This window comes from Melanerpes formicivorus, unplaced genomic scaffold (assembly GCF_026170545.1).
Source record: "Melanerpes formicivorus ecotype bairdi unplaced genomic scaffold, bMelFor1.0.p_v2 SCAF_29, whole genome shotgun sequence".
In the NCBI taxonomy this organism is placed as follows: domain Eukaryota; kingdom Metazoa; phylum Chordata; class Aves; order Piciformes; family Picidae; genus Melanerpes; species Melanerpes formicivorus.
The window spans coordinates 9,358,258-9,385,490 of NW_027142381.1; the positions used below are offsets into that span (position 1 = coordinate 9,358,258).

The 27,233-nt window shown below is 55.2% G+C and overlaps 1 protein-coding gene across 11 annotated transcripts in view; it reads left to right on the plus strand.

Annotated features, from left to right (window-relative positions):
• MSI2 (musashi RNA binding protein 2) overlaps positions 1-27,233 on the plus strand; it is a 236,775-nt gene that overhangs the window by 176,039 nt on the left and 33,503 nt on the right. For 10 of the 11 annotated variants that reach the window (XM_068154934.1, XM_068154937.1, XM_068154939.1 and 7 more), the window contains 3 exons: positions 1,048-1,130; positions 8,417-8,531; positions 16,228-16,302. In XM_068154934.1, coding sequence (XP_068011035.1) covers positions 1,048-1,130; positions 8,417-8,531; positions 16,228-16,302 — 273 coding nt within the window. Of the gene's footprint in view, positions 1-1,047; positions 1,131-8,416; positions 8,532-16,227; positions 16,303-19,038; positions 22,076-27,233 lie in introns of those variants that run through there. The other variant, XM_068154942.1, reaches the window with a different exon arrangement.

A 27,233-nucleotide genomic window follows, 5' to 3' on the forward strand; every position in this document is an offset into this window, starting at 1 on the left:
TTCCCCTTTAAGGCAGGAGCAGGAGCTTGACTGTGTGTAGCTGTAGTGGGCTGCCAAGTCGCTTTGGTGTGGCCCCAGCAGAGCAAACTCGGTGCAGAGCTACAGGCAAGGCAGCAGGCATCAAACAGCCTTAAACCAGCCCCAATCCACCGCTCCTTTGAAGCAGCAGCGCGGCAGCAGAGAAGAGAGGGATGATTAGATCAGAGACCTTAAGTGTAATGGTTTCTTGGAGGCCTCAGGATGTCCTGATGAGGTATTAGAGGAAGCAATTCAGGAAGAGAGGGACAAATAACCACCCCCGGGGGCTGGCTGCATCCGGGCTGGACCGAGCTGTGGCTGCTCACACTTGGTGGCTGCTCAGAGGGTATGGAAGCCCCAGGTGCTGCTGGATCTTTGGGGGGAGCACTGGTGGGGCTTGGGTTGGGTTTTTTCTTCCCCTCCCCCCAAGGATAAATGAGGAATCATCTTCTGTCTTCCCAGATCTGTGTTTCCTTTGGGGTGGTGTAATGAGTCAGCTCTAATGGAGCAGTCTGGTGGAATTAAAGAGGAGATGAAATCAATAAGGTGCCATGGGAATATAATTGGCTTTTGTAGAGATTGCTCTGAAAAGAAAAACCTCTGAGGTGTAAAAGCAAATACAACCTTGTGGCTGCTGAGCTGGGGTGGCTGGGGGGTGAGTAGCCATTCAGCCCTGCAGGGTGGAGCCAAAAATCCATGAGGAGATTTTAATTCTCCACTGAACCCTGTGGAAGAGCTGGAACCAAACTCCCTCCATGTCCCCTGAGGTGATGCCTCCTGCCTCCAGGAGGCTGTGACCCCTTCAGCAGCAGCTCCGTGCCCAGCAGCAGCTCCGTGCCCAGCAGCAGCTCCGTGCCCAGCAGCAGCTCCGTGCCCAGCAGCAGCTCCGTGCCCAGTGCCCTTCCCCCTGCCTGGCTGGATGAGAGTTTCCCAGGCAGGTCCCCGTGGCTGGGTGATGCTTTGCTAAGATGAAGTGGTCTCACCTCACTGATATTTCCCTCCCCCATGTTTTGTGTCTCCACTGAACAGGATTTGGCTTCGTCACTTTCGAGAGCGAGGACGTGGTGGAGAAAGTTTGTGAGATTCATTTCCATGAAATCAATAACAAAATGGTAAGTTGCTTTGGGTCCACAGCACAGCATCCTCTCACCCCTGGCCACAGGCAGCTGCCCTGCCTGCCTGCTGGCCCTGGGGCACAAACTTCTCCCTGAGGCTGGTTGGGCTCCTGGCAGAGCTGTGGTGGGAGCAGGGTGCTGAGCCTGGGCTGCAGCCCCTGCCCCCTGTGAGCAAAGGCTTCTGCAGCCTCAGGCAGCTGCCCAGAGCAGCTTTGGGTGTGGGAAGCCAAAGGTGGAAATCAACCTGCTCAGCTTCTGGGGCAGCCTTGGAGAAGCACTTGTAGCATGGCAGGAGAGGGAGTGGCTTGGAGCTGAGGCAGAGCAGGGTTAGACTGGAGCTGGGGAAGTTCTCCTGGCACAGGCTGCCCAGGGAGGCTGTGGCTGCCTCCTCCCAGGCTGGATGAGGCTTTGGGCAGCTGAGTCTAGTTGAGAGGTGCCCTGCCCATGGTGGGGAGGTTGGAGATGAGCTCTGAGCCCCCTCCTAACCTGAGCCATTCTCTGAGTCTGTGATTCTTCTGCCCCCTGCTCTTGGGCAGAGCCGTGGCAGCCACTGAGCAGCTGCAGCAGAGGTTTTCAGGAGGGACCAGGTCTGGGGTAGCTGTTCCAGCCCCTGTGCTCCCAGCAGAGCCATGCTGGCTCCTGAGTCCTGGTGCTGCTCTGCCCTTGCTGCTGCCTGCTGGACCACATCCTCTGGGATGCTGTGGCTCTCTGCCATCAGGCTGCAATCACTTTCCACCTGAGCCCAGCCCAGGAGCCAGATCTGGGTGAAGTTTCTCCTAAGTGACAGTGAAGTCCCAGGTTGTGGCTGGTCCTGTCAGGAGAGCCACTGAGCCAGACAAGAAGGGCTTTTGGGTTTCAATTGCTGCAGTAACTTTGATATTTTCAGCTAAAATATTCTTTTCCCCTTTGTCAAAACATCTTTTGCTTCTCCAAAGTGCATTCAGATGTGCATTGTGCATTGGTCTGATTTGTGTTCACAGACTTTAAATTCAATAATAGAGCTTTTAGTGTGGATAAGATCAAAGCAATCTCCTTGGCATATGCTGGAGGCCTGATTCAATATTTGACTTGCTAATTTTTCCCAGGGCACTGAAATAATATTCCTCAGATTGTTCCTCCCTGCAATGTGCATCTGAAACAAGAGTGAGGGCCCCTTGGTGACCTGGGTGGTGGGATGGTAGGGCAAGGCTGGGGCAGTTCCCCTTGCCCTGCAGGAAGCCTCTTGCTCCATCTCAGTGGGTGCCATGGGCTCTGTCTCTGCCCTGCCCAAGCATCCTGTGTCTGCAGAGTCATCACCAAACCCATGCAGGGGCAGCAGGGCTTGGCCTGGCAGCAAGCTGGTGCCCTTGGCCAGGGAGGTGACCACAGCACAGTCAGGCATGGATGAACTTTCCAAGTGCTGTTGAAGACAGAGTGCTCCTGCTTCAGTTTCAACATGGAATCATAGAATTGTTGTGGTTGGAAGAGACCTCTAAGGTCACTGAGTCCAACCATTAACCCAACCCTGGCCACCAAACCCTGTCCCACAGTGCCCTGGGCACACATTGCTGGAACACCTCCTGGGGTGGGGACTCCACCACCTCCCTGGGCAGCCTGTGCCAGTCCCTGACCTCTCTTGCAGCAGAGAAATTATTCCTAATACCCAAACTGAACCTCCCCTGGCACACCTTGAGGCCATTGCCTCTCCTTCTGCCACCTGATAGTATGGAGAAGAGACCAAGCCCCTGCTCAGTGCAGCATGGCTCCCTCTGGCCCTGAGCAGGGGACAAGTTCTTGCAGCCCCAGCTTGAGGCAGTGAGGCTTGCAGCTGCTTGGTGAGCTGCCACAAGGACACTGTCCCCATCCCTATGCCACTCCCATTCCCACCCCCATACCTGTCCTTACTCCCCTCCTTAGCCTTGTCCCCATCTCCATCCTTGCTCCATTCCTCTCCCCAGCCCTGAGCCGCTCAGCCGTGGGCACTGCAGCTCCGTGGGCACTGCCTGGGCCTGAGCTTTGCCCTTTGCCCTCTCCTGGGCACTGCCATTCCCAGCAGTGCAGGGGCAGGCACAGGGCAGCAGGGCTGCTGCTGCTCCCCAGCCTATTTCTGGCCTCCAGGCTCCCTGGGAGGTTATTTTTAGCTCCCTCGTTCTGCTTCTGTTGCCATCCATAAAACTTAGAATGTCAGATGTGATATTAAGGGAGCAGTGTGAAAGGGAAAAGAAAATGCCAGGCAGGGCTTTAATAAAGGAAGCCTGGAATTGGGGTGGGAGGCCAGAGGTGCTCTCCAAACACTGCAGAAGTAAAACCCAAACCAGCTCTCCCCTGATCGTTGTGCTGCAAGGAGAGACCTGCTGTGCTCTGGGGCTGCTGCAGCAGAAGCCTGGCGGAGTCCTGCACTCCCCTTTGGCTCCCTCTGTGCTGCAGTCACTCCTCAGGGCTGTGGTGGGACAGGTGCTGGAGAGTGGAGCAAGGAGCTGAGCCTGAGCTCAGAGTCAGCCTTGGAGCAGCTGACAGAAATGTTCAGCTGCTTTGAAATAGGCTTTGAGGTTGCATAGCAGCTGGGGCTGCTCCTCTCTCTCTCCTGCTGAGGGGGGTAAGGACTCACTGGTGTGGGGTTTTTGGTGCTGTGGACACTCCTCAGGCTTCTCCCCAGGCTGGTGGTGCTGCAGATGTGTGTCACACACCACATGCTGTTGGGTTTTCATCCAAACCCTTTGCAGTTCAAGGCATCTCCGTCCCTGGACTGTGCACCACTTGCAGAAGGTAGGAGGGAGCACAACCCCCGGTGTCCAAGGCCCCTGCATTCACTGGGAGCTGTGGAAGCACAGCATGCAGCCAGCAAACCACCTCCAGCCTTGCACAGGCATCTTGGGAAGCCCAGCTGGGTGCCAGGAGAGGCAGAGGCCAACCTCCAGGTGTGTTTGGCCTCCTGAATGATCCTGCTGCCTCTCCAGTTGGTGTCTGGCTGGTGGTGCCCGCAGGGTCGCTGGCAGGGCTGGGGGTGATGCCTGTCAGGCTGCCTGCCAGCTGCTCCAGGGCTGCCTGGGCTCTGCAGCCTGCCCAGCACAAGAGGCAGCTGCCCAGCACTGGGTGGCAGCAGCTGCCTTGGGGAGAAGTTTAACTAATGAGAGGCAAGGAGCTCTGGCATTCTCCCCTGCTCCTCCATAGGTGCCAGCTCGTCTGTGGTGTCTGAGGATGTGACATCCCATTGTCCCCAGCCCACCTTGCCTCTGGGGCCTTTTTTACCTGTCTGGGAGCCTTCTGTTGCCTGGTGTGGCCCTGCCCTGCCAGCAGAGCTGGGGGCAGCCGGGGCTTCTCTGATAGGGGAGCAGTGGTTTGGGCTTGCCCTGGCAGGAGCGACCTGCTGGCCCCGAGGCGATCGAATCTCCACCGGCTGTGGCTCACACCCTGGCAGCAGGGCAAAGCTGCCTGGCCCTGGGGTGGTCAGTGTGGTCTGTGCATTGTGGCTGTGTGCACTCTGCTCAGCACAGCTCTGCTTCCCTGGGAAGCTGCTGCCCAGGGGGCTTTCGGGCAGCCTGCTGCTGAGAGCTGCCAGCCTGGTTTGCCGGGCTGGGTGTGAGAGGCTTTTCGTTGCCCATCTCAGCCCTCCTGGGCTCCCCTGGCTTGGGCTGCTCGGCCTGACCCAAGAGTGCCTCAGTGTGAGGCTGGGTCTCCAAAGCAGACTAAACAAAAGCAGTGAATTTTGGGTTCCCTGCTGCCCTTTTTGTTGAGTTCAAACTTTCTCTGTGAGGCTGCAGGGAGTGCAGCACAGCCCTCCTGCAGGGCAGGTGGAGAGAATCTGGAAGTGATTAAGGTGTACAGAAACGCTCAGCTGGAAGGCTGTGTGAGATCCAGATGGGTGTCCAAAGCACCCACACTGGGCAGGTGACCCAGCTCAGAGCTGAGCACAGACTCCTAAACCCAGCTGCATCCCCTCGTGGAGGAGCCCTGGTGTGTGTCCCACTTGGCCACCACGAGTGATGTCCCCCAGGGCTCTACCTTCCTGCTCCCTGTGGCTGCAGGCTGGTTGCAGCCATCTCCATCCTGCTCCCCTGGAGGACAGGGCTGGCTTCTTGCAGAAAGCAGCCTGGGCCCTGGGTTTTCAGCTTCTGCTGCATCTCCTGCTGAGGAGGCACCGTCCAAGCCCACCTCTGGGGAGTGTAAGGATCCACCCAGGGCGTGCTGCCAGGGCCGGGGTCTCACAGCCCCTTCCCGGGGCTGGTGCTCCTCGTCCTGTACCTTCCCTGTCACCTCCCGCCGGGGCACAGAGTCCCTGCTGGCTCACGGAGCACGGCCTTGCCCTCCACGTGGGCTGTGTTTGTCGACAGAGGCTTAGGAATGATTTCTCGTTCCTGCTGGTGACTTTTTCTTCCTCTCTAAATCCCAGCTCAGCCTCTCTGCCGGCGCCTTTGCATCCCCCTGCGCTGTGGCAGTCCTCAGTGCGGCCAGCGGCAGCAGAGGCTGCTCTGTGGCTGCAGAAGCTCATTACTGAGTTATTGTTCCTAGCGGTGCTAATCCAAACGGCATTTCCCTGTTAATGGTCCATCGAGCCAGGCTGGGTGGTTCTGCTCACCCCGACTGGCGGCAGGCTGAGGTGGAACCAAAGCCACCCTGAGGTCTGGAGCACTGCAGACCCGAAGGAGGTGGCTGTGGGGTGCAGTGACGGAGTCGTGGCTGGGGGCACTGCGTTGGCTGCTGCTGGGCAGTGCCCTTCAGGTCACACAGGACAGCTTTGGAGGGTGATGTGGAGCTGCTGTGTGGGGAGGGAGGTTGGTGCTCAGTGGTTGGGGCTGTGCTGTGTCCCTGGGCTCTCAGGGGTGCCTCACAGAGTGCTGCCTTGCACAGCACCACAGAAGGGTGAGGGCTGGAAGGGACCTCTGGAGGTCATCCAGTCCAACCCCCCTGCCAGTGCAGGATCACCTTGAACAGGTCACGCAGGAGAATGTCCAGGTGAGGCTGGAACCTCTCCAGAGAAGATTCCACAGCCTCTGGGCAGCCTGCTGCAGGGCCCCAGCAGCCTCACACCGGAGCAGTTTGTCCTCCTGTGGAGGTGGAACTTCCTGGGTGCCAGGTTGGATGGATGTGCAGGGACAGGGCTGTGGAGGCTGGTGGCTTTGTCTGGAGGACACACTGGTCCTCACTGCAGCTCTCTGTGGGATGTTTCTCTCCCAGAGGAGTTGCTGCCCTCACAGCAATGAAGAGACTGAGGGATCTGCTGGCCCTGTGGTGGCCATGCCTGACTTTGGGATGTCTGGAGAGTCTCTCTTGAGCACCTCTCCTGCTGCTGTTCCCATTGCACATCTGGGCTGTGCACACACATCTCCCCACTCAGGCCATCTCCAGTCCCTCTCTGGTCTTCTACAAAGACTCAGACACTTCTTGGAATCACAGAATTGTTTTGGTTGGAAAAGATCTTTAAGACCTTTAAGCCTGAGGAGGAGAGATTTAGACTGGAGATTAGGGAGAAATTGTTGGCAGTGAGGGTGGTGAGAGTCTGGAACAGGCTGCCCAGGGAGGCTGTGGATGCCCTTTCCCTGGAGGTGTTCAAGGCCAGGCTGGATGAGGCCTTGAGCAGCCTGGGCTGGTGGGGTTGGAGCTGGCAGGGGAGTTGGAACTTGATGATCTTCAAGGTAGCTTCCAGCCCAACCCATTCTGTGACTCTGTGAATCATTTGAGTCCAGCCACCTACCCAGCTGTTCTTGGCAGAGAAGCAGCAAAAGTTGAGCTGCAGAAGAGTTTCCCTCCCAGGCTGCCTGGGCTGGGGGCAGGCTGGCTGGCAGCAGAGTCTGGGCAGCCTTGGCAGCGTCGGAGCCTGGCAGCTTCGGGAGGCGCTGCGAGCGGCAGGGGTGAACGTGGTCTGTGGAGGCTGCAGCAGCAAGGCAGGAGTGGGAGGGTTTGTTTAAAATACTCCCATTACAGTCAGTTAACCTTTCTGTTACCTAAATGAAAATTGTATAAACCTGGAATTTTCCCTGATGGGGTTGCCTAGGAACGGGAGGTTGGTTTGCAGGAGACAATGAGCACACTGTCAGCAAGCAGGCTGCCAGCACCCAGACAGCACAGCCCTTGTTAGCCCCCAGCCCCCCTGTGCCCGGGCTGCTGCACACCCACCTGTGCCTGCTGAGTGCTGGAGGGCACGAGGGAGACACCACCCTGCTCAGAGCTGAGCCTTCAGCCCTGCTCCCAGGCCCTGCCTGCGGGCTGGCAGTGCCAGGGCCGGGACGGGAGGGCTGGGGGCAGTGGGGCTGTGCCAGTGTGTCTGCTGGGAGCATGGACCTGAGCTGTGGCCCCTCTGCTCCTGCTCTGCTATGGCCAGGCAAGGGCTGGGGGGAGCCTAAGCATATGAAGAGGAGCAGGGAACTCACTGAGGAGCAAAGTTAGAGACATGAAGCTCAGAGCTCTGGATTCAGCCCGAGGCCTTTACCCTTACTTAGCCAGAGGTTCTCAGCATGCAGCCCATAGAGGTGGGGCAGGTGGTGGCACAGGGCTTCCCTGCCCCATGCCAGGCTGTCTGCACGCTTGCCTGGTGCTCAGAGTGTGGACCAAGGTTTGGAGCCCTTGGAAAGGGTTGGGATAACTGTGGTTAGCTCCAAGCTGACTGGCAGTGCTGAGGGGAGCAGGGGCACAAGTCAGCAGTGCTGGAACCATGGGAAAGTGCTTTATTCCTGCCTGTGCCCCTGCAGGAAGTGGCTGGGACCCAGCACCCAGGGGCCTGGCTGAGGGTGCTGGGTCGCTGCCTCTCCCAAGGTGTTGGCAGAAGCTCAGAACTTGGCTCAAGTGGCATTCAGCAGCTGGAAAAGTCAGCAGGAGTAAGTGGAAGTGAAAGAATGCAGATGGTTTGTTAATAGGGTTTGCAGGGACGCTCTGCTGGCTGGAGATATTGATTCCTTATTCCTGTTTTAAAAGCAGCTTTTTGTACTGATCACTCAGAGTCATTTTCTGTTATCGATTGCCACGGAGCTGTGCTGGAGACCTCCCTCCATTCATCCCACACCCACCAGTAGCATTGAGAGGGAGCCCAGCACAGGCTCTCCTTACAAAGCAGCCCCGGGGGAGGGAAGGGGGTGCTTGCTGTGTGTGTTTAACGAGACAGAGACGTTTGCTCTTTTCAGCCCTTGTACACTCTTGTGCAAGTTCACCTTTGAGAGGGGGAGGCGCTGGGGGGGAGGCAAATGCTAAAAATAAAACTTCCCTTCCCCCCCCCCCCCCCCTGTTTTTTTCCCTTGAAGTAGCTCAGTTCTGCATCTGACATTTACATGGAATTCATTTGCATCTCATTTGTCCGTGTTTCTGCTCAATAGGTAGAATGTAAGAAAGCACAGCCTAAAGAAGTGATGTTTCCACCAGGGACGAGAGGAAGGGCCCGTGGATTACCCTATACCATGGACGCCTTTATGCTAGGGATGGGAATGTTGGGTAAGTGCCCGAGCCCCCCGCACGGCTCCCGCGGTGCCTCCCTGCGCCCCCAGCACCCAGCCCGCAGGGGCCAGCGGCTCCCAGCCCCTGCCGCGGCTGCCAGAACTTGAGCGGGGGAAGGAATCCTGTCCGTGGTAACTGATGACCTCCCCACCGCCCCCACCGCCGCCCCCCTCCCTGCCCGGACCCCGCGAATTTGCATTTAAATGGAGGTTTTTCAGGAGCCTGCTTTAAACTCTCCCCGGCAAAAAATAGGATGATGAAAGATGCAGCCTGTTCGTTCTGACTAAAAATGATCTCTTTCCCTGTTTTAGAGGAATTGAGTCGCACATTATTCCCCTTCTTTTCAAGGGATCTGTGACAGTTCAGCAGAGATAATTGAAAATCTTCCTGCTGCTTAGCCGGGGCCGGGGGGGAGCAGGGAGCCGCCGGGGGGGAGCAGGGAGCCGCCGAGCGGGGCAGGTCGCAGCCGTAATTACAGGTCCGCGGGAGATGGAAGGGTGGTGTTAGCCCAGAGTATTGTGTCCAGGAAACACTCATTAAAGGGGATAAATGATATTTAATGGCAACACTCTACTCATGCATCAGCTCTGCTTAGTTGTAATTGCTTCTCGTTTGTTTCTGCCTGGGCAGTTCTGCTTTCCACACGCAGTGACAACTTCTCAGCCCCTCTTGTCCTCGGGATTTGCTCACCCAAAATGCTGCTGCTGAGCCCTTCCCGGTGTGCTGGTGCAAAATCACAACCACTTCCAGCTGTACTTTTGCAAACTCCATCCATTCCCAAGGGTGTTTTTACCCAGCCCCACCTGCTTGCCAGCTTGGTCTCAGTTTCCCCCTCGGCTGTCACCTGCTGTGTCCATAAAGCCTGCAGGAAGCAGAGGGCACCTGGAGGTGTTCCCAGGCAGAAATGAGCCTGTCCCAGGCTAGTGTCATGGAATCAGGGCATCACTTAGGTTGGAAAGACCTCTAAGATCATCAGGTCCAACCTTCTACCTGGCAGCTCCATGAGCTGCAGACTGTGCCCATGGTACCTTGCCCTCTCCAGGACGCTTTGAATTTCCTGTCCTGGGTTTAGATAATCTCAGAAACTGAGCCCAGAGCCCAGCCTTGGGAGCTGGAGCTTGGTTGTCCTGAGCTCTGCCAAGCTCTGTCTGAGATGCTGGAGGACCCCAGGGCTCCTGGAGTGGATGTCAGGTCAGGGAGGACTTGGTTCCCATGAGCATCAGGCTGTTGTGCTGAGATGTTTGACTCCAGGCACTGCTTGATTTGATAGGGAAAAGTTCCCTGCCCTGTTTGCCTTCCCTGTGAATTAATAGCGCTGCTGTCCGTGTGGCTGGAGTGATCCATTCTGGGGCTGTGTAATTGGGTTAGCTCAGCCCATCATCTATTTTTCTGTCCCCACACTCCACTGCCACCCTGCCCCACAGTGTCTGGAAATTACATTTTATGGGTAAAATATTTATCTTGTCCTAGTCAGCCTGTGATTTCGTTACCTGTGCCTTGCCAGGGTGCTTGAGCACAGGGACTTCATTACTCTTGGTTCTCTCTCTCTTTCCCACTCGTGGGGTGTGATGTTTGGGGTGGTGGAAGGGGGTCTGCTGCCCTGCTGGCCAGCCCTGGCCAGCTGCTGAAGGAGAAAGCCAAGTTCACCCCAAGCTAGGCAAAAAAGCCCAGGGCAGCATCCCTCTTCTGCTCACCACAGGCAGAGCTTGCTCAGCCTTTCTCCTTGCTGGGAGATGTGGGATCCAGCCCAGTGGCCTGAAGGGAAGATTCAGTCCTAGGGTGCAGCTGAGTCACAGAATCACAGAAGGTTTGGAAGGGAGCTCTGGAGATCATCCACTCCAACCCCACTGCTAAAGCAGGATCACCTAGGGCAGGGCACACAGGAACACGTCCAGACAGGACTGGAAAGCCTCTTGAGGAGGAGTCCTTCCCACCGGGGCTGCCTCTCTGGGACAAGGTCATTTCAAGCCACAAGACGTCAGGGAGCAGCCCTCAGCCAATGGCTGTTACCTGCAGGGAGCAGGGATGGGAGTGCCTGTTGGCACCTCCCTGTCCTGCTGCCCAGGGGTGCCACACACCATGCTCTGCCTGGATTGCAAACCAGGGTGACCTGCTCACGAGTGATTCATGGTGAGGGTCAGATGCTTCGTCCTCTGCTCTGGCTGCTTTTTCATCTCCCAGGCTCCTGCTTGCTGCAGCAGCACCACGTTAAATAATTAAGTGCTGGAGTGAGAGGCCCAGACCCGAGCCCAGGATTCGAGGTGTAGCCTCACCAGGGGCCCAGTCCAGGGGCCCAGTCCCTTCCCTACCTCTGCTGATACCATTGCTGATCCAGGCCAGGATGCTGTTGGCCTTCTTAGCCGCCTGAGCACATTGTTAGTGCTGCTTGCAGAAGCTCTTGTTCAAGGTCACCTTCTCCAGGTGCCATTCATGGGCAGTGGAGGCAACGGGAGGCAGCAGGCAGGAGACACCCCCGGGGCAGGCGTGGAGCAGCCCCCTCCAAAGCCATCAGGGAAGTTGTGTTTCTCATTAATCACAGCCTCCCCCAGGAGCCCGCAGCAGCCGGGGTCTGGAGGTGTGCAGGCAGCTGCTGCTGTGCTGATTTGGTTGATTGGAACCAAATTAAAGTGTTCTGAAAGGAGGTTTGGGCTCAGAGCCCTCCTGCAGGCCTGCTCTGGGCTGGCTCTGCTGATGGGACACGCAGGGTGTCAGGGGACATCAAGGACACTAATTAGCTGCTCTGCATAAGGGCCAGGCTGGAGTGGGTTCAGTTCCAGTGACTTCTCCCTCCTTGGCAGTCCAGGGCAGGAGGAGCTGCTGCCCAGCCCTGAGGATGCTCCCAGAGAGGCAGGCAGCCTGTGCCCCCCACAGCAGCACACATCTGCAGCCCAGGAGGAGCCAATGACCAGCTGAGAAGTTTGCCATGCACCCAGAGGCTTCACCTCTGTCACCTGGTCCTGGTGTGCAGACTTCACCCAGGGGCATGTGGGAGTCACTGCACTGCCCCAGGGCTTTGTGCCCTCTGCTCAAGTCTGTGCCTGAAAACCTGGGAAAGAAGAGAGAAAAGCACAAAGCAAGCAAGGAGCAACATGAGCAGGAGGTGGTCTCTGTCTCCTCATCCTCAGATGGGACACCTGAAGCAGCTCTGCGTGTCTGGGAGGGCACAGCTGCTGCTGGGGTGGTCCCAGGGGTGAGACCCAGCTCTGCTCTGCCTTGTCCAAGCTGAGGCCCTGCAGCACTCTCACCTTCTGGCCATGGGCTGCTTAGACTTGCTGGTGTTTAATATGAGGGCTGGGCCCTTTTTAACTTGCAGAGCCCTCCAGAGGCAGGAGCCCCTGTGGTGCTCACACCCCCAGCCTGCTGATAGGGTGGCTGATGGGAACAGCAGATTTCAGGAGGGCTCTGCAGGGGCTCTGCTCTCCTGCACACGTTCAGTCTAGGTAGGCTGAACTCATGCATAAAAGAAGCTTGTGCCCTTCAAAGAAAGTCATTCCTTTCTTCCAGCAGGCTCTCTGATCGAGCAGCAGCTGCCTGCAAGGCAGGATTGGGGAAGGGGAGAACCCTTCCTCAGCACAGGCATCCCAGGAGGCTGCCACTGTCTGCCCCTGAGGCAGGAGCTGGGGCAGCTCTGTTGGACCAGGGGAGGAGGAACTTCTCCAGCAGATGTTTCATCTCCCTGGTATGTGACCCCCCCCCCCCTGTCTACAGGAGATGGGCTTTGGTTTGCATTTCCTCCTGTCACAGGTGCTCAGGTCAAGGTCACAGCACATTGGCTTTCAGAAGGACCTTGAGCACTGTGGCTGCAGCATGGGGCTGTGGTGGCAGGAGGACCGTGCCTCTCCTGGCATCCCTTGCCCTGAGCAGCACTGGGGGACGAGGATTTGCTTGCATTTACTGGAGCAGTTGAACTAGTCCATGTGAACCCTGAGCTCTGTCCACCTCAGGTCACCTGCTTTGAGAGAGCAAAGACTTTTCCATAGCCTGCTCCAGGGCTTGTGGGCACTGCCCTGCTGGGAGTGGAGAAGCTGCTTCTCCCTTTGGGGTGCTGGTGGCACAGAGGGGAGTCAGGCATCTGGCTTGGGGCTCCTGCCTTTCCAGTGACCTTGTGTGCAGGCCATGGCAAGCTGCTTGGTCTCCAGGCCACAGATGCCCTGTGCAGGATGGAAGGTAGAGCAGCTGGCCCACCTCACATGCCAGCAGTGCTGGAGGGCATCCAGCACCGGGCAGGATGTGCCCTGCTGCGAGTGGGGCTCTGCAAGGTGCAGCACCTGGGCTGGAAGTTCAGCCACCCTCTGCAGGGTGGGCACATCAGAGCTGCTCTCCTTGATGTCAGAGGCAGGAGATGGGTGGTTGTGGTGTGAGGGCAGTTCTGGAGAGTGGTTTGAGTTCAGCTTCCACGGGCAGGAGGGTCTGGCTTTGGGGGAGGTGATCCAGGCAGAACCTGGGCTTGTGCTTTAGCAGCAAGGGACAGTGAGAGATTGACCATTCCCCAGGGCTGCTGAAGCAAAGAAACTGTCTGGTGCCCTGTGCAGGATAAGAATGGCATCTAATGGAAGTGGTGGGCAGGTCAGTGTGGCCATGGTTTGGCTTGATGAAGCATCCACATGGGCAGGGTGTTAATGTGCCATTGATATTCAGCCAGGCAATTTCCCCTGCCTGGATCGGGCTCGGCTCGTTAGAGCAGAGCTGGGCACCACAGCAGCAAATGAAGAGGAAAATTGAAGTAATGTTGTATTATAAATTTATGATTTCATCTGCCTGACCTGGAGAGCGCTGAGCACTGCTGAGCACTGCTGAGCACTGCTAAGCACCAAGCACTGCTGAGCACCAAGGGCTGCTGAGCACCAAGGGCTGCTGAGCACCGAGCGCTGCCGCTGCGGGCGAGAGCCCCCCAGGCAGCCCTGCCGCTGCCATCAGGCACAGCTGGCTTTGGCTAAGGCTTTGGAAGCAAATCCATGAACATTCCTGGCCCTGCAAAGCATCCCCAGCTCCCAGCCAGGAGCATCCCCAGCTCCCAGCCAAGAGCATCCTCAGCCCCACAGAGCATCCCAGGACAGGGCAGGAGCTGGCATCCTGCCGTGTCCTGCCACCTCCAAAGCCACCATGGGCAGCTGCCATCCACCACCATGCTGGTCACTGACAGTTGTGAGCTGAGAGATCTGCTTCAGAGTTGTTCAAATGAGAGAGTTACAGAATGGGTTGGGTTGGAAAGGATCTTAAAGCTCATCCAGTTCCAACCCCTCTGCCATGGGCAGGGACACCTCCACCAGCCCAGGCTGCTCAAGGCCTCATCCAGCCTGGCCTTGAACACCTCCAGGGAGGGGACAGCCATAGCCTCCCTGGGCAGCCTGTGCCAGTGTCTCCTCACCCTCACTGCCAAGAATTTCTTCCTAATAGAACCCCTTCTTCTTTTTCCCCATTTGGGGAGGAGAGAGGCTGTGGTGTGACACTGCAGAGCCATTGTTTCAGGGCAGAGCTGGCAGTGGTGCTAATGGCAGCACTTGGTGAGCAAACAGCCCATGGACCAGCAGTGGTGTTGGAAAAAAGAGGAGAAAAGGTTTGTAAAGCTTAACTCTGAAGGATCTGATTTAATGACAGAGGTGATTAGTTTCTAAGGGAATCCAGCTGCTGAGCTGTGACATGAGTTGGTGAGGGCTGAGCAGTGTCTGCAGAGCGCTGCCCAGGCCTCCAGGGCTGCTCTCCCCTGGCACTGCCTGATCCCAGCGTCGGAGTTCACCCAAGCGTTGGTAGCTCCCCCGGGGAGGTGGTGATGAGTGGTAGGTTGCACCTAGCTGGAGATGCAGTCAGAAATGGAGGGACTGCCCATGGCAGAATAGCTGTGAGGTGTAGGAGGGTATGGAAGAACAAATAAAAGCAGAGAGGAGACCCCCAGGAGAGCCCTTGGGCCACTAAAGATCTCCTCAGGGTCCAGCCCAGCTGCTGCTGTTGTCGCTGCTGAGCTCTCCCTGGCTCAGGGTGAGAGCAATGTTTCTGAGATGGTTTCTTAGTCTGGAGAGGTCTTTCCTGGAGGCTGGAGGAGCCTGGGCTGACACTGACAGTCAGCAGGAATCTTCTGCACTGTTTGTGGCTCTGGAATTGAGAAAAATTCCTGGTTGGCAGAAAAGTGATCAAGGGAAAGCTGAGGCTTGGGAGTGAGGTTCTCCTTGTAGGGCAGTTCGTGGCATTGGCCTGCAGGTCATAGCACAGAGCTGTGGTGGGACCAGGCAGGACAGATGCTCTGTCCTGGGAAGGTCAAAGCCTGGGGTGGGGAGTGACACCCCCTGCCCTGGCTGTGGGGTGTCAGCTAACCCCCAGTGATGCTGGCAAGGCACACCCTGTGTGGCACGGCGACAGCCTCACCCGAGTCCCCCGGGGCTGGCAGCTGAGTGGTGCTGCCTCCATCCATCCACCACCCACCCTCCAAGGGCTCTGCTGCCCTTCACTCCCAGTGCTGCTGGGTTGGAGCAGGCAGAGCTGCCGCTTCCTGCATCTCCTGAGGCAGCTTTGTTGACCAAATGCTCTCCAGTGGTGGTTTCCTCAGAGCAGAGAACTCCAGAAGCTGCCAGGGGTTGGGTGTTCCCACAGGGATCTCAGGAACTGCTTTTAGGAAACGGCTCTCAGAGCTGGGGTTGACTTTCTGGGGAAATGAAAAGCTTTGTGCCTGGCTGCCTGGTTGCTGCTGCTGCCTCCAACTCTTTGATGTGTTAACTGTTGTCCTTCACACTCCCGGGATAAAGAATTACTACTACCTTAATCTCCCACTGTCAATAGCTGGGAAGCAAAGTACATTCATTGTAAGCTCTCCAAATGTCAGAGCAAACCTGTGTTATGTGTTCAGCCTTAGCATTTGGCATTTACTCTTGCAGCTAACAAGTGTGCACAGTCCTTGGGCTGCAGGCACCCAAGTGCATGTTAATTACCTGAGTGACAGGGCCCCTGCCCCGCGCCCGGCAGCCAGCACCCAGCCAGACACCTCCAGATGCTTCTGTTCCAGATCAGAAGGAAACCTTGCAGCAGTTCTGCATGAGCAGAATAAATCTTGGGTGTTTTTAACACCTTCTGTAACATCAAGTCTCACCCATCCTCCGTCTCACACAGTCACAGAGTGCCAGGCTGGAAGGGACCCCAAGGCTCATCTGCTCCAACCTTTCTGGGTGATGGTGTGGGGGAGATGAGCTGGCACAGCAGCCTGCCAAGCTGAGCCTTCACTGCCCAGTGCAGGGCACTCCACTGCAGCCCCTGGAGATGATTCCCAGGTCTGGCTGTGCTCAGGGGGAAGCATTTCTTCTGGAGTGCAATGGGAATCTGCCCAGCAGTAACTTGTCCCCACCACCCCTTGGCTTCTCCATGGCACTCCTTGCCCAAAGGCAGTCTGCATCCTGCTGGCAGCCACCCTTCCTGTACTGCTCCATGGCAGTAAGGTCTCCTCTAAGCCTTCTCTTCTCCAGGCTGCACACCCCCAGCTCAGCCTCTCCTCACAGGGCAGCTCTGCCAGCCCTCTCATCATCCTCCTCACCATTCTCTGCACACTTCCCAGCCTGTCCACTCCTTTGTGTGTGTGTGCAGCATTTTTGTCACTTTGCATTGTGTTTAAAAACCAAACCAAACAAAAAGAGCCTTCATTAATCCTCAAACTTCTCTTTCTCTCTCTCTCTCTCCCTCTCTCTTCTCCTCTCACATTTCTGTGACCAAGGTTACCCCAACTTCGTGGCGACGTACGGCCGAGGCTACCCCGGATTCGCCCCCAGTTACAGCTATCAGTTCCCAGGTACGTTCCTCTCACTGCCAGGTTGACTTCTCCCCTCCTCTCTTTCCTCCTTTATATTTTTTCCCCCTTTTTGTTTTTTTTTAATCCCTAGCAGCAAGCTGAGCCAGGCAAGTCTGCAGGGAGCAGCTCCCACAACAAATTCCTTTCTTTTGGTGGTGGTTTTTTCCCCTACTCTTTCAAAGCAGCTACTTCCAGCTCCACACCTTAAACACCTTCCTGTAGCATGTGAATTGGTACTGGTTATTTGCAAACAAACCTCTGGAATTCAAACAAGAAGCAGCAGCTGAAGAGCTTTTTACCCTTCCTGTGGGGCTTTTTTTACCTTTCACATATCTCCTAGATGTAGACACACACAGACCCCCACACACCTTCCGCGCTGGCCGGCGGTAAGTCTGTCTGCATCACGAGGGGAAGGCCCAACCTTCCTCTGCTCTCTACTGGTGTCTCTGGTGGCCTTCACAGAAGGAGTTCCTAGCTGTGTGTTGATGCTGTGGTTTGGCTTTGGTTTGGTTTCCACCCCCTTTTTTTTTGAGTGGGACCAAGTTAGGTTGGCTGCACCAAACCACCTCGTGGGAAGGCTCTTTAGGATGGGTGCTCAGCTCTGCCTGCAGCACGCTGGGGGTGAAGGTCCAGCCCTGTGGCTGCCACTGGGTCATAGAATCCTAGAATGCATTGGGCTGGAAGGGACCTTTAAAGGCCCCCTAGGCCATGCCCCCATGAGATGCTGCCTGGGCGGCAGAGGTGTTCCCAGCGGCTGGCAGCTGAGCGGTGCCGTGGGGCAGTGGCCTCGCTCCGCCTGGGTTTCCCAGGACTAGGGCACAGGGAGCTGGGGCTGTGGGGCTGCTTTGTGCCAGTTTCATTTCACTAAAGCTATGGCTCTGCTTGAGGCTCATCTGCTGCTTTCCCAGCTCGGCTGCAGCCTCCCAAACCAAGCCAGGTCTGATACAACCAGGCTGTTGTCAGGGCTAAGAGCAGAGCTACCAGGATGCTGTGGTGGGCAGGGAGGGTTGGCAGCAGTGGTGGCACAGCTGCTGGTGGGGACAAGGCAGCTGCCACTGTGGGTGGCATCTCCAGAGCCGGTGGGCAGGCAGAAGTCCAGGCTGGTGGGATTGCAGCTGTTAGCTGACTGTAAGAGGAGGCTTCAGAGGGCTCTGCTGCTTGTCTCTCACTTTCCTCCTGGGTGCTGATGGGATCGTGGCTTCCCAGCTGAGTGGTCTGAAGGCAGTTAAATGAGAGACACCTTTGAGAAGTTAACTGATGAAAATCAGCAGAGCTGAGAGGACTTTAATTATGAGCACTTCCAAGTGGAGCTGACTGCTGGCTGGCAGCAGAGGAGCCCTTTGACTCTAGCCCTCCTTAGAAGTATTTTTATTAAGGACCTGGTTTCTCAAACCAGACCTTCCAGTTCCTGGTGAGCTATTTTTGGTGTCCTGCAGAGACTGAGTGTGCAGAAGGAAATCACAGTGGGCTGGCAGCACCCAAAAGCAGGGGCCTCTGCCTGTGCCCTTGGGAGCAGGGCAGGGATAATGCTCAGAGTTTGAATTTCCCTGCCCTAAAGCTCTGTCCAGGCCCTTTGCTCCCCTCCCACTTGGGTCATTTGGTCCTCCACAGCAGGCAGAGCTGTTCCCAGGCTCTCAGGTGGGTTTTCTCAGGCAATCTGGGACCTGGGTCTCTGGGAACTCATGAGTGGGGTAACCCCTCACTGGAGTTTGGGGGCAGAGAGCCCTGTGCCATGGGAGCACAGCTCAGGGGTCAAGGACTTGGGTCAGGATTGGAGGATGAGGCTGTGCCTGCATCTGCTGCCCACTCCTGCCATGGCACCAGCAGTGGAGGTAAGTGCCACTCACAGGGTGGCACCCCCCAGCCCTTCCCTTGGTGTGTTCTGGTGCACTCAGAGTGCCCCTGGGGCCCGGGGTACAACTGTGCTTCGGGGTGTGAGACAGGAGCAGAGTCAGCCTCATGGGGAGGAGCCTGGGAAGTGCTTCTTTAAGAAGTGTGATGGTTCCAAAAGGAAAAGAGCTTCCTGCAGGAGCATCCCAGGCAGCCTGCCTGAGGGCATCAGCTGTGCCCAAGCAGCTGTGGCACAGGAGCTGTGATGTGACCCCTGCAGGTGTGGGTGCAGAGCAGACCTGGCAGTGCTCTTACCCCAGTGCAGCTGTAGTGAGCTCTCTCCTGTCTGGATGCTGTGCTGGGGGGAAGCAGCCTGGTGGTGCCAGGCAGGTGTGGTTGTAGGGCTGGGTTGTGGACAATCCCCAACCCCCCAGGTCACCAACCTGCCCTCGGGCATCGCCTGGCTCCTCCCCAGGACAGCTGCCTGCTTACTTCTGTAAGGTGAAGCTCTTTGACTCCCCACTGGAGCTGGCCTGGCCTGGTGGCATTTGCTGGTGGCCAGGTGAAGCCAGGGTACAGACCTCCACCATCCACCTCTGGCCATTCCCATTCCCATAGCTGAGCTGCTGGCAGGGTCCCCTGGATGGGCTTCTGCCACCTTCCTCCTCCCCAGCACAGGGCCAGCTGCCATCCCCTTGGCACTGCTCTGTCTTCTCCCATCAGGTTATTTTGGGTCTAGCTCGGAGCTTTTGGGCTGGTTTCTGGTTTCTGCTGGTGGTTTGTTTTTCTCCCTCCCGTTGCAGCCATTCCCTTTCTGTGCCTTTGCTTTCTTTCCTTTTTGATTAATTTCTGGGGCTTATCTTTTCAGTTCAATCTATTAATTTCTGTTCTTATTTCACTTTGCAGACTATTTGCCGATTTCACAAGACATAATTTTTATCAACTAGTTCTTAAAGATGCATAACAAATTAATCTGGGTTTACTACAGTGCTAATGAGAGACAGACAGACAGACAGACAAAGCCTGGGTGGTCCATGTTTAATATCAATGCCCACTGAACACTTGCTGCTCTTGCTGCCTGGTTTGATTGAATGGACTTTTGATTATTGCTTTGTTTTTGCTTCCTTAAAGGCTCCATATCCTCACTGCTTTCAGTTTGCTTTTTTCATCTGAGTTTTCTTTATTACTTTTGTTTAATTTCACTTTGGTTTTGCTGTGTCTGGGGTTTGGGGGGGGGTTGGGTTTGGGGTTGGTTTTTTTTACCTCTGCTTTGTTATGAGTTTTTAATGCCCACTTGGAATGTACCTGCCGTTGAGGGGTGTTACCAAGGCATGACTTCTCACAAACTTCTTAATCAAGGGAGCCAAAAACGATCCCTGGGGCTTGCAGGCAGCTTTTGGATGTAGAGACATCGAGTGGCAGAGCTCAGAGCTAGGCTGGAGTGAGACCAGCACCTCCTGGCACCAGGCTCGTTAGCAGCGCAGGGGCTAATGGCTCCAGACGTGTCCCCAGGTGTGACCCAGTGGCTGTAGCAGAGCCACACGTTTCCCCGTGTTCCCCACACCTGTTTCCTCCTGTTCTGCTCGTGGCTCTTTGTGGAGCTGCCATAGTGCTGGCAAGGACCACGGCTGGAAGCCCCCAAAGCCCAGGCTCAGAGAGTCTCCTGCCCCAGCCGCCAGCACTAACCCTGCTCGCCCGGCAGCGCCCACGCTCTCGCCTCCTCCACGCAGCTGCTCCTCCTTCCAGACTCTGCTTGCAAACCTTGGGCCAGTAACTCAGATTGTGGCACCAGGGCCGAGCTTTGCCCTGCTAGCTTCAGCTGCACCACGCCTCCTAACCTGCACCCAAGCAGCAGAAGAGCTGCAAGCCTCTGTGCCAGAGCCGCAGACCCCCGCGCTAACGCCGTTAGCTCCGCGGGGGAGGAGCCCGGGCCGTGGATGCCTGGGCAGCAGCCAGGCCCGGGGGGAAATTCTGGGGCTCTCCTTGAAGCCTTTCTCCCCGTTGGGTAAGTTTGTGAGAAGTGAAGTGCATGCTGCAGGAGCCCTGTGCCGATGCATTGCGCTGTTGGGTAATGCCCTGCCGGGAGCGCTGCGGCCCCGGGCAGGGCGCCCGCGGCTGCCTTCATCTCGCCACAGATGCTGGATGGAATCCTTTGGGCACTTTGCTTTGGCTTTGCTTTGGGTTCACTTTGGCTCTGCAGGCAACAGCTTTGCTTTTTTTATGATGAGTAGCAGCATTTTCTCTTCATTGCATTTGGTTTGTAAGCTGTGTGGCTTGCCTAGGGCCTCGCTCCGGGGGGGTGGCCTGGGGTTGGCTTGGGGTCGCTTTTGTTGGCTATGAATTGCTTTGCTTTTGTGAAACTTGTCTCAGCCTGCATGGTCTGCGGCAGAGGGGTCAGCTGCAGAGGGGTCAGCTGCAGAGGGGTCTGCTGCAGAGGGGTCAGCTGCAGAGGGGTCAGCTGCTGTCAGCCTGCTCAGCTTGGTGAAGAGTCCACCTCTGCTTTGCCTTCTTTTTATTGTTATATTGCTCGTTTTTAATTATCTCCCTCTTTAAGCTTGAAACATTAGTTGGCTTTCTTAGTCTTACTGTCTTTCTTTTAACTTATCTCTCTTTTATTGCCTCTTCTTTGATCATTTTTTCAGTTCTATTACTTTTCTGTACTTTTTCTTTATTTTTTCTTTTTTTAATTTTCTTTTTTTAGTTTTTAATTATTTTCCTCTATTTTTACTATTTTCCTCTATTTTTATGACTTTTCTTTATTTTCCCTTATTCTGTATTTTTCTTTAGTCTTCTTTATTCGTTTTTCTTTCCCTCCTTCTCCACCCTCCTTCTCCACCCTCCTTCTCCACCCTCCTTCTCCACCCTCCTTCTCCACCCTCCTTCTCCACCCTCCTTCTCCACCCTCCTTCTCCACCCTCCTTCTCCACCCTCCTTCTCCACCCTCCTTCTCCACCCTCCTTCTCCACCCTCCTTCTCCACCCTCCTTCTCCACCCTCCTTCTCCACCCTCCTTCTCCACCCTCCTTCTCCACCCTCCTTCTCCACCCTCCTTCTCCACCCTCCTTCTCCACCCTCCTTCTCCACCCTCCTTCTCCACCCTCCTTCTCCACCCTCCTTCTCCACCCTCCTTCTCCACCCTCCTTCTCCACCCTCCTTCTCCACCCTCCTTCTCCACCCTCCTTCCTTCCTTTCCTCTATTATTATTTTTCCCTTTTCTTTTTTATATTTATACTTTTATTTTTTAATTTTTCTCTTTTTATTACTTTTTTATTGTTTTCAATTCTTTTTTTTCCCCCTCTCCTTTTAATGACTCTTTTGGTTTGTTGTTTTGTTGTTGGTTTTCCCCCCCCCGCCCCTGTAAGTACCTGAGGTAGAACACAATAAATTGTTTACAAAGGATCCTCTGTGTTGCTGCTCTCTTAGCTTGCCAGTTCTGACCTCTCTTTTGGTTTGGAAGCACCAAATAACCAGTACCAATGACAACCTAATAAAGGAATGAAACAACCCTCGCTCGGAGTGTCTGCTATCATCTCTTCTTCCCCAGTAACCAGAGACAGGACAAGAGGAAATAGCTCCAAGTTGTGCCTGGGGAGGCTTAGGTTGGACATTTCAGTGCTGCAAGAGTGGTCAGGGACTGGCACAGGCTGCCCAGGGAGGTGGTGGAGTCCTCATCCCTGGAGGTGCTCCAGAAAGGTGTGGCCATGGCCCCTGGGGACAGGGCTTGGTGGCCGTGGTGGTGTTCAGTCAGCTTGGACTGGATGCTCTCAGAGGCCTCTTCCAACTAAAACAATTCTGTGATAAGGAAAAATTCTTCACTGAAGGGTTGTCAGGCCCTTTGCTGGAACAGGCTGCTCAGGGCAGTGGTGGAGTCACTGTGCCTGGAGGTACTTGAAAGAAAAAGTGTGGCTGTGGCACTTCAGGACATGGTTTGGTGGTAGATGTGGCAGGGCTGGGTCAGCAGCTGGACTCCATGATCTTTTCCAACCTAAATGATTCAGTGATCTTCTGCCCCAGTGTTGGAAGGGTCTGCAGGTGAATGGCTACCTGCCAGCTGTGCTCAGAGCAGCAATTCACCCCCCCAAAGCAAAGAGGCAGCAGTGCCCTTGCACCTGGGGGGAGAGCAGGGCATCCAGGCAGCGTTCCCAGCAGGCTGAGCTGTGGTCAGTGCAGTCCCTGCCAGCCACCGTGGTGGGTTTGAGCATCCAGCCCAGGAGTGTTTTAGGAACCCTCTTTGCAAGCTCTCCAGGAGTCTGTCTCTGCTGTTTGGAATTCAGAAGGGAAGTGAGGCTGGAGAGGAGGCCTTGGGGTGCTGCTGGTGGTGCAGAGCCTGTGCTGGGATGAGTCTTGCTGGCTATGCCTGCAGGCTGAGCCCTGTGTCTGTCTCAGGTCTGCTCTCTCCCATCATAACCTGGACGTTTGGGGATTGTCAGATTGCTTAGAAGCCTTCAGCTGAGGAATTCTAATGTTTTTATTGTAATTAAGGGTTGGTTTGCTTGCTTGTGTGTTTGTCAGAGCTTATCAAAGCCTTTGTGTTTGGGGAGAGCAAATATTTTGACAAACTTTGCAGGGCTCGGGGAGCTGCACTTTGCTCACTCATGGTGCTGCCCAGGCTGCAGAGCCCAGCCTTGGGGCACGCTCCTGCAGCGCCTGGTGCTGGGAAAGTGCAAAGCAAGACCAGTTCAGAGTCCTCAGTGATGTTTTTCATTGTTATGAGAGCACTTCAAACCAGTCCCTGTTAATCTACAGAGCTTGATTTTGTTGCTTTCCTGATGCCAGTCACTAATTGCTCTCTGGTTGTCCATCAGTGCTGGGCAGGGAGGTGTTCCTGTGTACAAGTTATTTGTGCTGCTTGCCTGGGAGGTCTAAATGGTTGTTTTCTGGGTCAGGAGAAGGAGGTGGTGCCAAAGACAAGGTAATTATCAGAATAATGATGTGCTTAAGGCTTGTTTTCAGCGTCGGAGAGAAGGAGGTGAGATGAGGTGAGGCAGGTCCTGTATCTGCTCCTGAGCACACCCAGCACTTCGAGGGAGGCTGCAGGTTGTGTTGCTGCTGCAGGTCTCACTCTGGGTTTGTAACCCACTCAGGGAAGTGCAGAAGAGTGGGAGGAAAAGAGGTCTCTTGTGGCTTCAACGTGCTGCAGAGCTGAGTGTCTGACCTGCACCGAGGTGTGGTGGCACAAAGCAAGGACCACACTCAGGAGGTGCAGCTTTACCATGCTGAGTGTGGGCTGGCAGGGTCTGGGGCTTGGCTCAGCTCATGAGAAAGAGCCTAAACCAACTCCCCACAGAGGACTTGGCTGGAATTCTGCCAGCTGATACCAGCCAAGGTCTGGCTCCCGCTGTGGTGTGTGTGGTGCTTCAACAGCCCCCAGCCCATGGACACTGTCTACTCTGGTGATGCAGAGCCATCCTAGAGTGGAGGGGCTGCCTGCAGCTGGCTTCTTTACCAGAATGAAGTCCATGTGAACTAAGGGGCAGCTCTGCCAAGCAGCCTCTTGGAGCACTGCTGCTCAACTCTAAGACTTGCAGAACGTTTAGCAGTGGGGAGAAGTCTGTTCATGGTACTTTAATGATCAAGCCTAACGTGAAGCAGGGAGGAGGAATCGCTGGCAGATGTAGAGCAGGAGGAAACACAAACCAGGTTTTAACTGTTCTGCTCAGTGAAGCCTCATGACAGAGATGTGGGGTGAAGCTGGAAATGTTTCTCACTCCTTTGTCTAACCTTTTCTTAACTGCTTACAACCTGCTCTGATCAGCCCTTCGCTGCATGCCTTTTGTCACCTGGATCACATCGCTGCATCTGCATGGCACAAAACGCTTTGCACAAAGCTTGGAGAGCTGCTGCAACCACCTTACTCACTGCTCCAACCTCTCCATTTCAGCTTCCATCAGAGCAAACAAGGACTGTAGACTGGACCTGTTGTAAAGTTACCATGTGGGGGCTCTTTTCCTGGTGGCGGACCGTTCGCCTTGCAGGTGCACCCCTGGAGCGAGGAGCGCTGACCTGTGAGCAGCAAACAGAATGCACTGCTCAGTGCTGAGAGGCTGAGAGGCCTGGGGATCTTTAGCCTGGAAAAGGGAAGACTGAGAGGGGACCTTCTCAGTGGTGGCCAGTGAGAGGATGAAGGGCAACAGGGACAACCAGAGCACAGGAGGTTTCACTGGAACTTCAGGAGAAACCTCTTTACTTTGAGGGTGACAGAGCCCTGGAGCAGGCTGCCCAGAGAGGTTGTGGAGTCTCCTTCTCTGGAGACTTTCAAAACCCACCTGGACATAGTGATCCTGGGCAACCTCATCTGGATGAACAGTGGGGCTGGACAGATGACCTCCAGAGGTCCTTTCCAGCCCCTACCATTCTCTGACTCTAATCTAACAAAGCCATTTCCAGCCAGCAGGTCCTCCTGCAAGTTCAGCTTTTGTTTTGTCACAGGGCAAAAATGGTACCAGAGCTGTGCCCTGAGTGTGAGCAGAGCTGCAGCACCTTTGCCTCTTGGATGTGGTTGTTCTGAGTTGCAATTTTAGTGTTGCAGGGAACTGCATAAAATTCCTTTTCCACCTTCTGTTTCCCCCACCTCTTAAAATATTCTCCTGGATATGAAATTGAAGGTGAGGCTCTCAAGAGATAAGTTACTGCTCCGAGTCAGTGGCCCAGCTCCCAGCTTCAAAGGCAGCAGAGTGTGGCCAGTGACAATCCTGCCTGTCCCCTTTCCCTGCCCCATCACCTCTGTGCAGGTGAGGCTGTCCCCAGGTGCCTGGCAAAGGATCAGAACTGCCCAAATCCTTCATTATGTTGTTCTCTGCTGATACCTTCAATAACTGCTTGAGCAGTAAGAACATCTTGAACTGCAGTGCTGATTGTCCTCTTCTCGGCTGCTCACTGAGCCGTGCGTGGAGTTGCAGAGAGACTTGAAGGCTTCAGGGTCATTGCTCTGAAAGTGAGTGATGGTAAAGGGACAAGGAGGAGAGAAAAGGGACAAAACCAAACCAGATGTACCAGTCTGAGGAGCTCTGCATTTCGTGGTGGAGCTGCTGCGTGCTGGGTTCTGCTGTGATCAGGTCACCTCTGGAGCTGTAATGAGGATGGTGATTCACAGGAGTGAAAGAGGCAGAACACAGCCCCCTGGATGGAGGCAAACTTGGATAACTCTTCAGAAGGACGAAGGTGGCCTGGCAGTGCTGGCTGTGCTGTAAGGAGTTCTCCATGCCTGAGTTAGCTGGAGCAGGACAGGCAGCCTGCTTCGTGCCTGGTGCCTCTGTGAATACCGTTCTGAGCTCTGGAGGTGTTCAGACTGTGGAGCTGAGAGCTGCGAAGAAAAAGCTCAGTCTCCTTAAAGCACAGAAATGTGAACATGGGAATGCTTTTCAGTCACATTTAGTGTTTCCAAGCTGATCATTCAGCAGCTTCCAAGCCCTCCCTTGCCCACAAGAGGTAAGATGTAGTCGCTGCAGGTTTTGGGGCTCAGCATCACAGCTCTCCTCTGATAACGTGGATTATGCAGCACCCAGGGGCACTGCGAACTTCCCTGCACCAGCTGTGGCACTTGGTAAGCTGAGGCACTTCTTGGAGAGAGGCTTTCACTCCAGCTGTGATTCAGAGAGGTTGTGAAGAATTCCCTGCCCTCTGATAACCTTCTCCTCTGATTGTCTTCTCTTTACATAGCTGCCTCTTGTCTGCATTGAATTCTTCCCGCTTGAGCCTCCAGACATGAGTTCTTTGTTCATCCTCAAGGAGCTGCCTTTTAATAATACTTTCCCAGCTAGTTTAGATCATTCATAAAAATTGAAGCAAGCAGTTTAAGCAAGTAATTCATTTCTCTACACTCCAAGCAACTGAAATGAGCCTTGAAGCAGAGCAGTGCTGAACTTTGTCGGCGCCGTAGCACAGTTCCCTCCGACCTGCCCTTGTGCAGTCAGCAGCAGGGGACTGAAACCCAGAGCCTGAGCCTCCTGGCAGCTCAGGGCCAGCCAGATCCCAACTATTGGGAAGATAAGGAAGAAATGCTTGATGGTGAGGGTGGGGAGACACTGGCACAGGTTGCCCAGGGAGGCTGTGGCTCTGAACACTCCCTGGAGGTGTTCAGGGCCAGGCTGGATGAGGCCTTGAGCAAGCTGGGCTGGTGGAGGTGTCCCTGCCCATGGCAGGGGGGTGGAACTGCATGATCTTTAAGGTCCCCTCCAACCCAACCCATTCCATGCTCCTGTGATGTGTGAAGTACAGCAGGTGCCTTGCAGCCCCTGTAGAACAGGAACAGTTTTTAAGCAGAGCAAACAGAGTCAGTCAGCTGCCAGCTTTTGCTCTTTGGGTTGGGGGGGTTGAACAAATAGTTTTCTTTGCCTGTGAGAAGTTTCCCAGCTCTGTGCACAGTGAGATAGCTGCACTTGAAAGGAGGCAGGATGGTAATTTGGAGACAAACAAGGCTTTGTCTCACTGATGCATAAAGTAATTACTGGGCAAAAGTGCATCATTCTCGTTTGAAAACCCGTGGCCTGAGAGTGGTAAACAGCTGAAAAATGGCTCCTTTGCTGTCCATGAAGTGCCAGTGCCAAGTTCTGAATTAACTATGTTTGGGCCTTGATTGCCCTGTTGAAATTCCAGAGCAGAACTGTTTGCTCAGCCTGGGATCTGTCTGCAGACAGGCAGCCTGCAGGGGCAGGGGGGGCTGACGTGGGGAGCTGCACCGGGGCTTTGCCACTCACCCTCCACCTGCAGCAGCAGAAGCCTCTGCCTCTGCTTAATGAGCTTCCCATCATGCATGATGGGCTGGAGATGCAGTTCCCTAATTTCCTGACCTGCTGAAATGGATTTTAATAAGCTTGATGGGACTCGGTGTAGAGAGACAAAGGGAGGCACTTAATGTGGCTGCCACAGAGGAGGGCTCTGAGCCAGCTCAATAGAATTGATCAAAAGCTTAGGGAAGAAATTCTCCATGTCGTGGAGGGCTGCCCTGCCCCTTGCTTGGTCCCTTCTGGTTGCTGTTGCACTGTGAGGCATGCTCACAGCAGCTCCCTCCTGGCTCCAAATGCTTTCCAGGGGGTGTTGCAAGTATCAGGTGATAGAAGGAGAGCAAATGGCCTGAGATTGTGGCAGGGCAGGCTTAGGTTG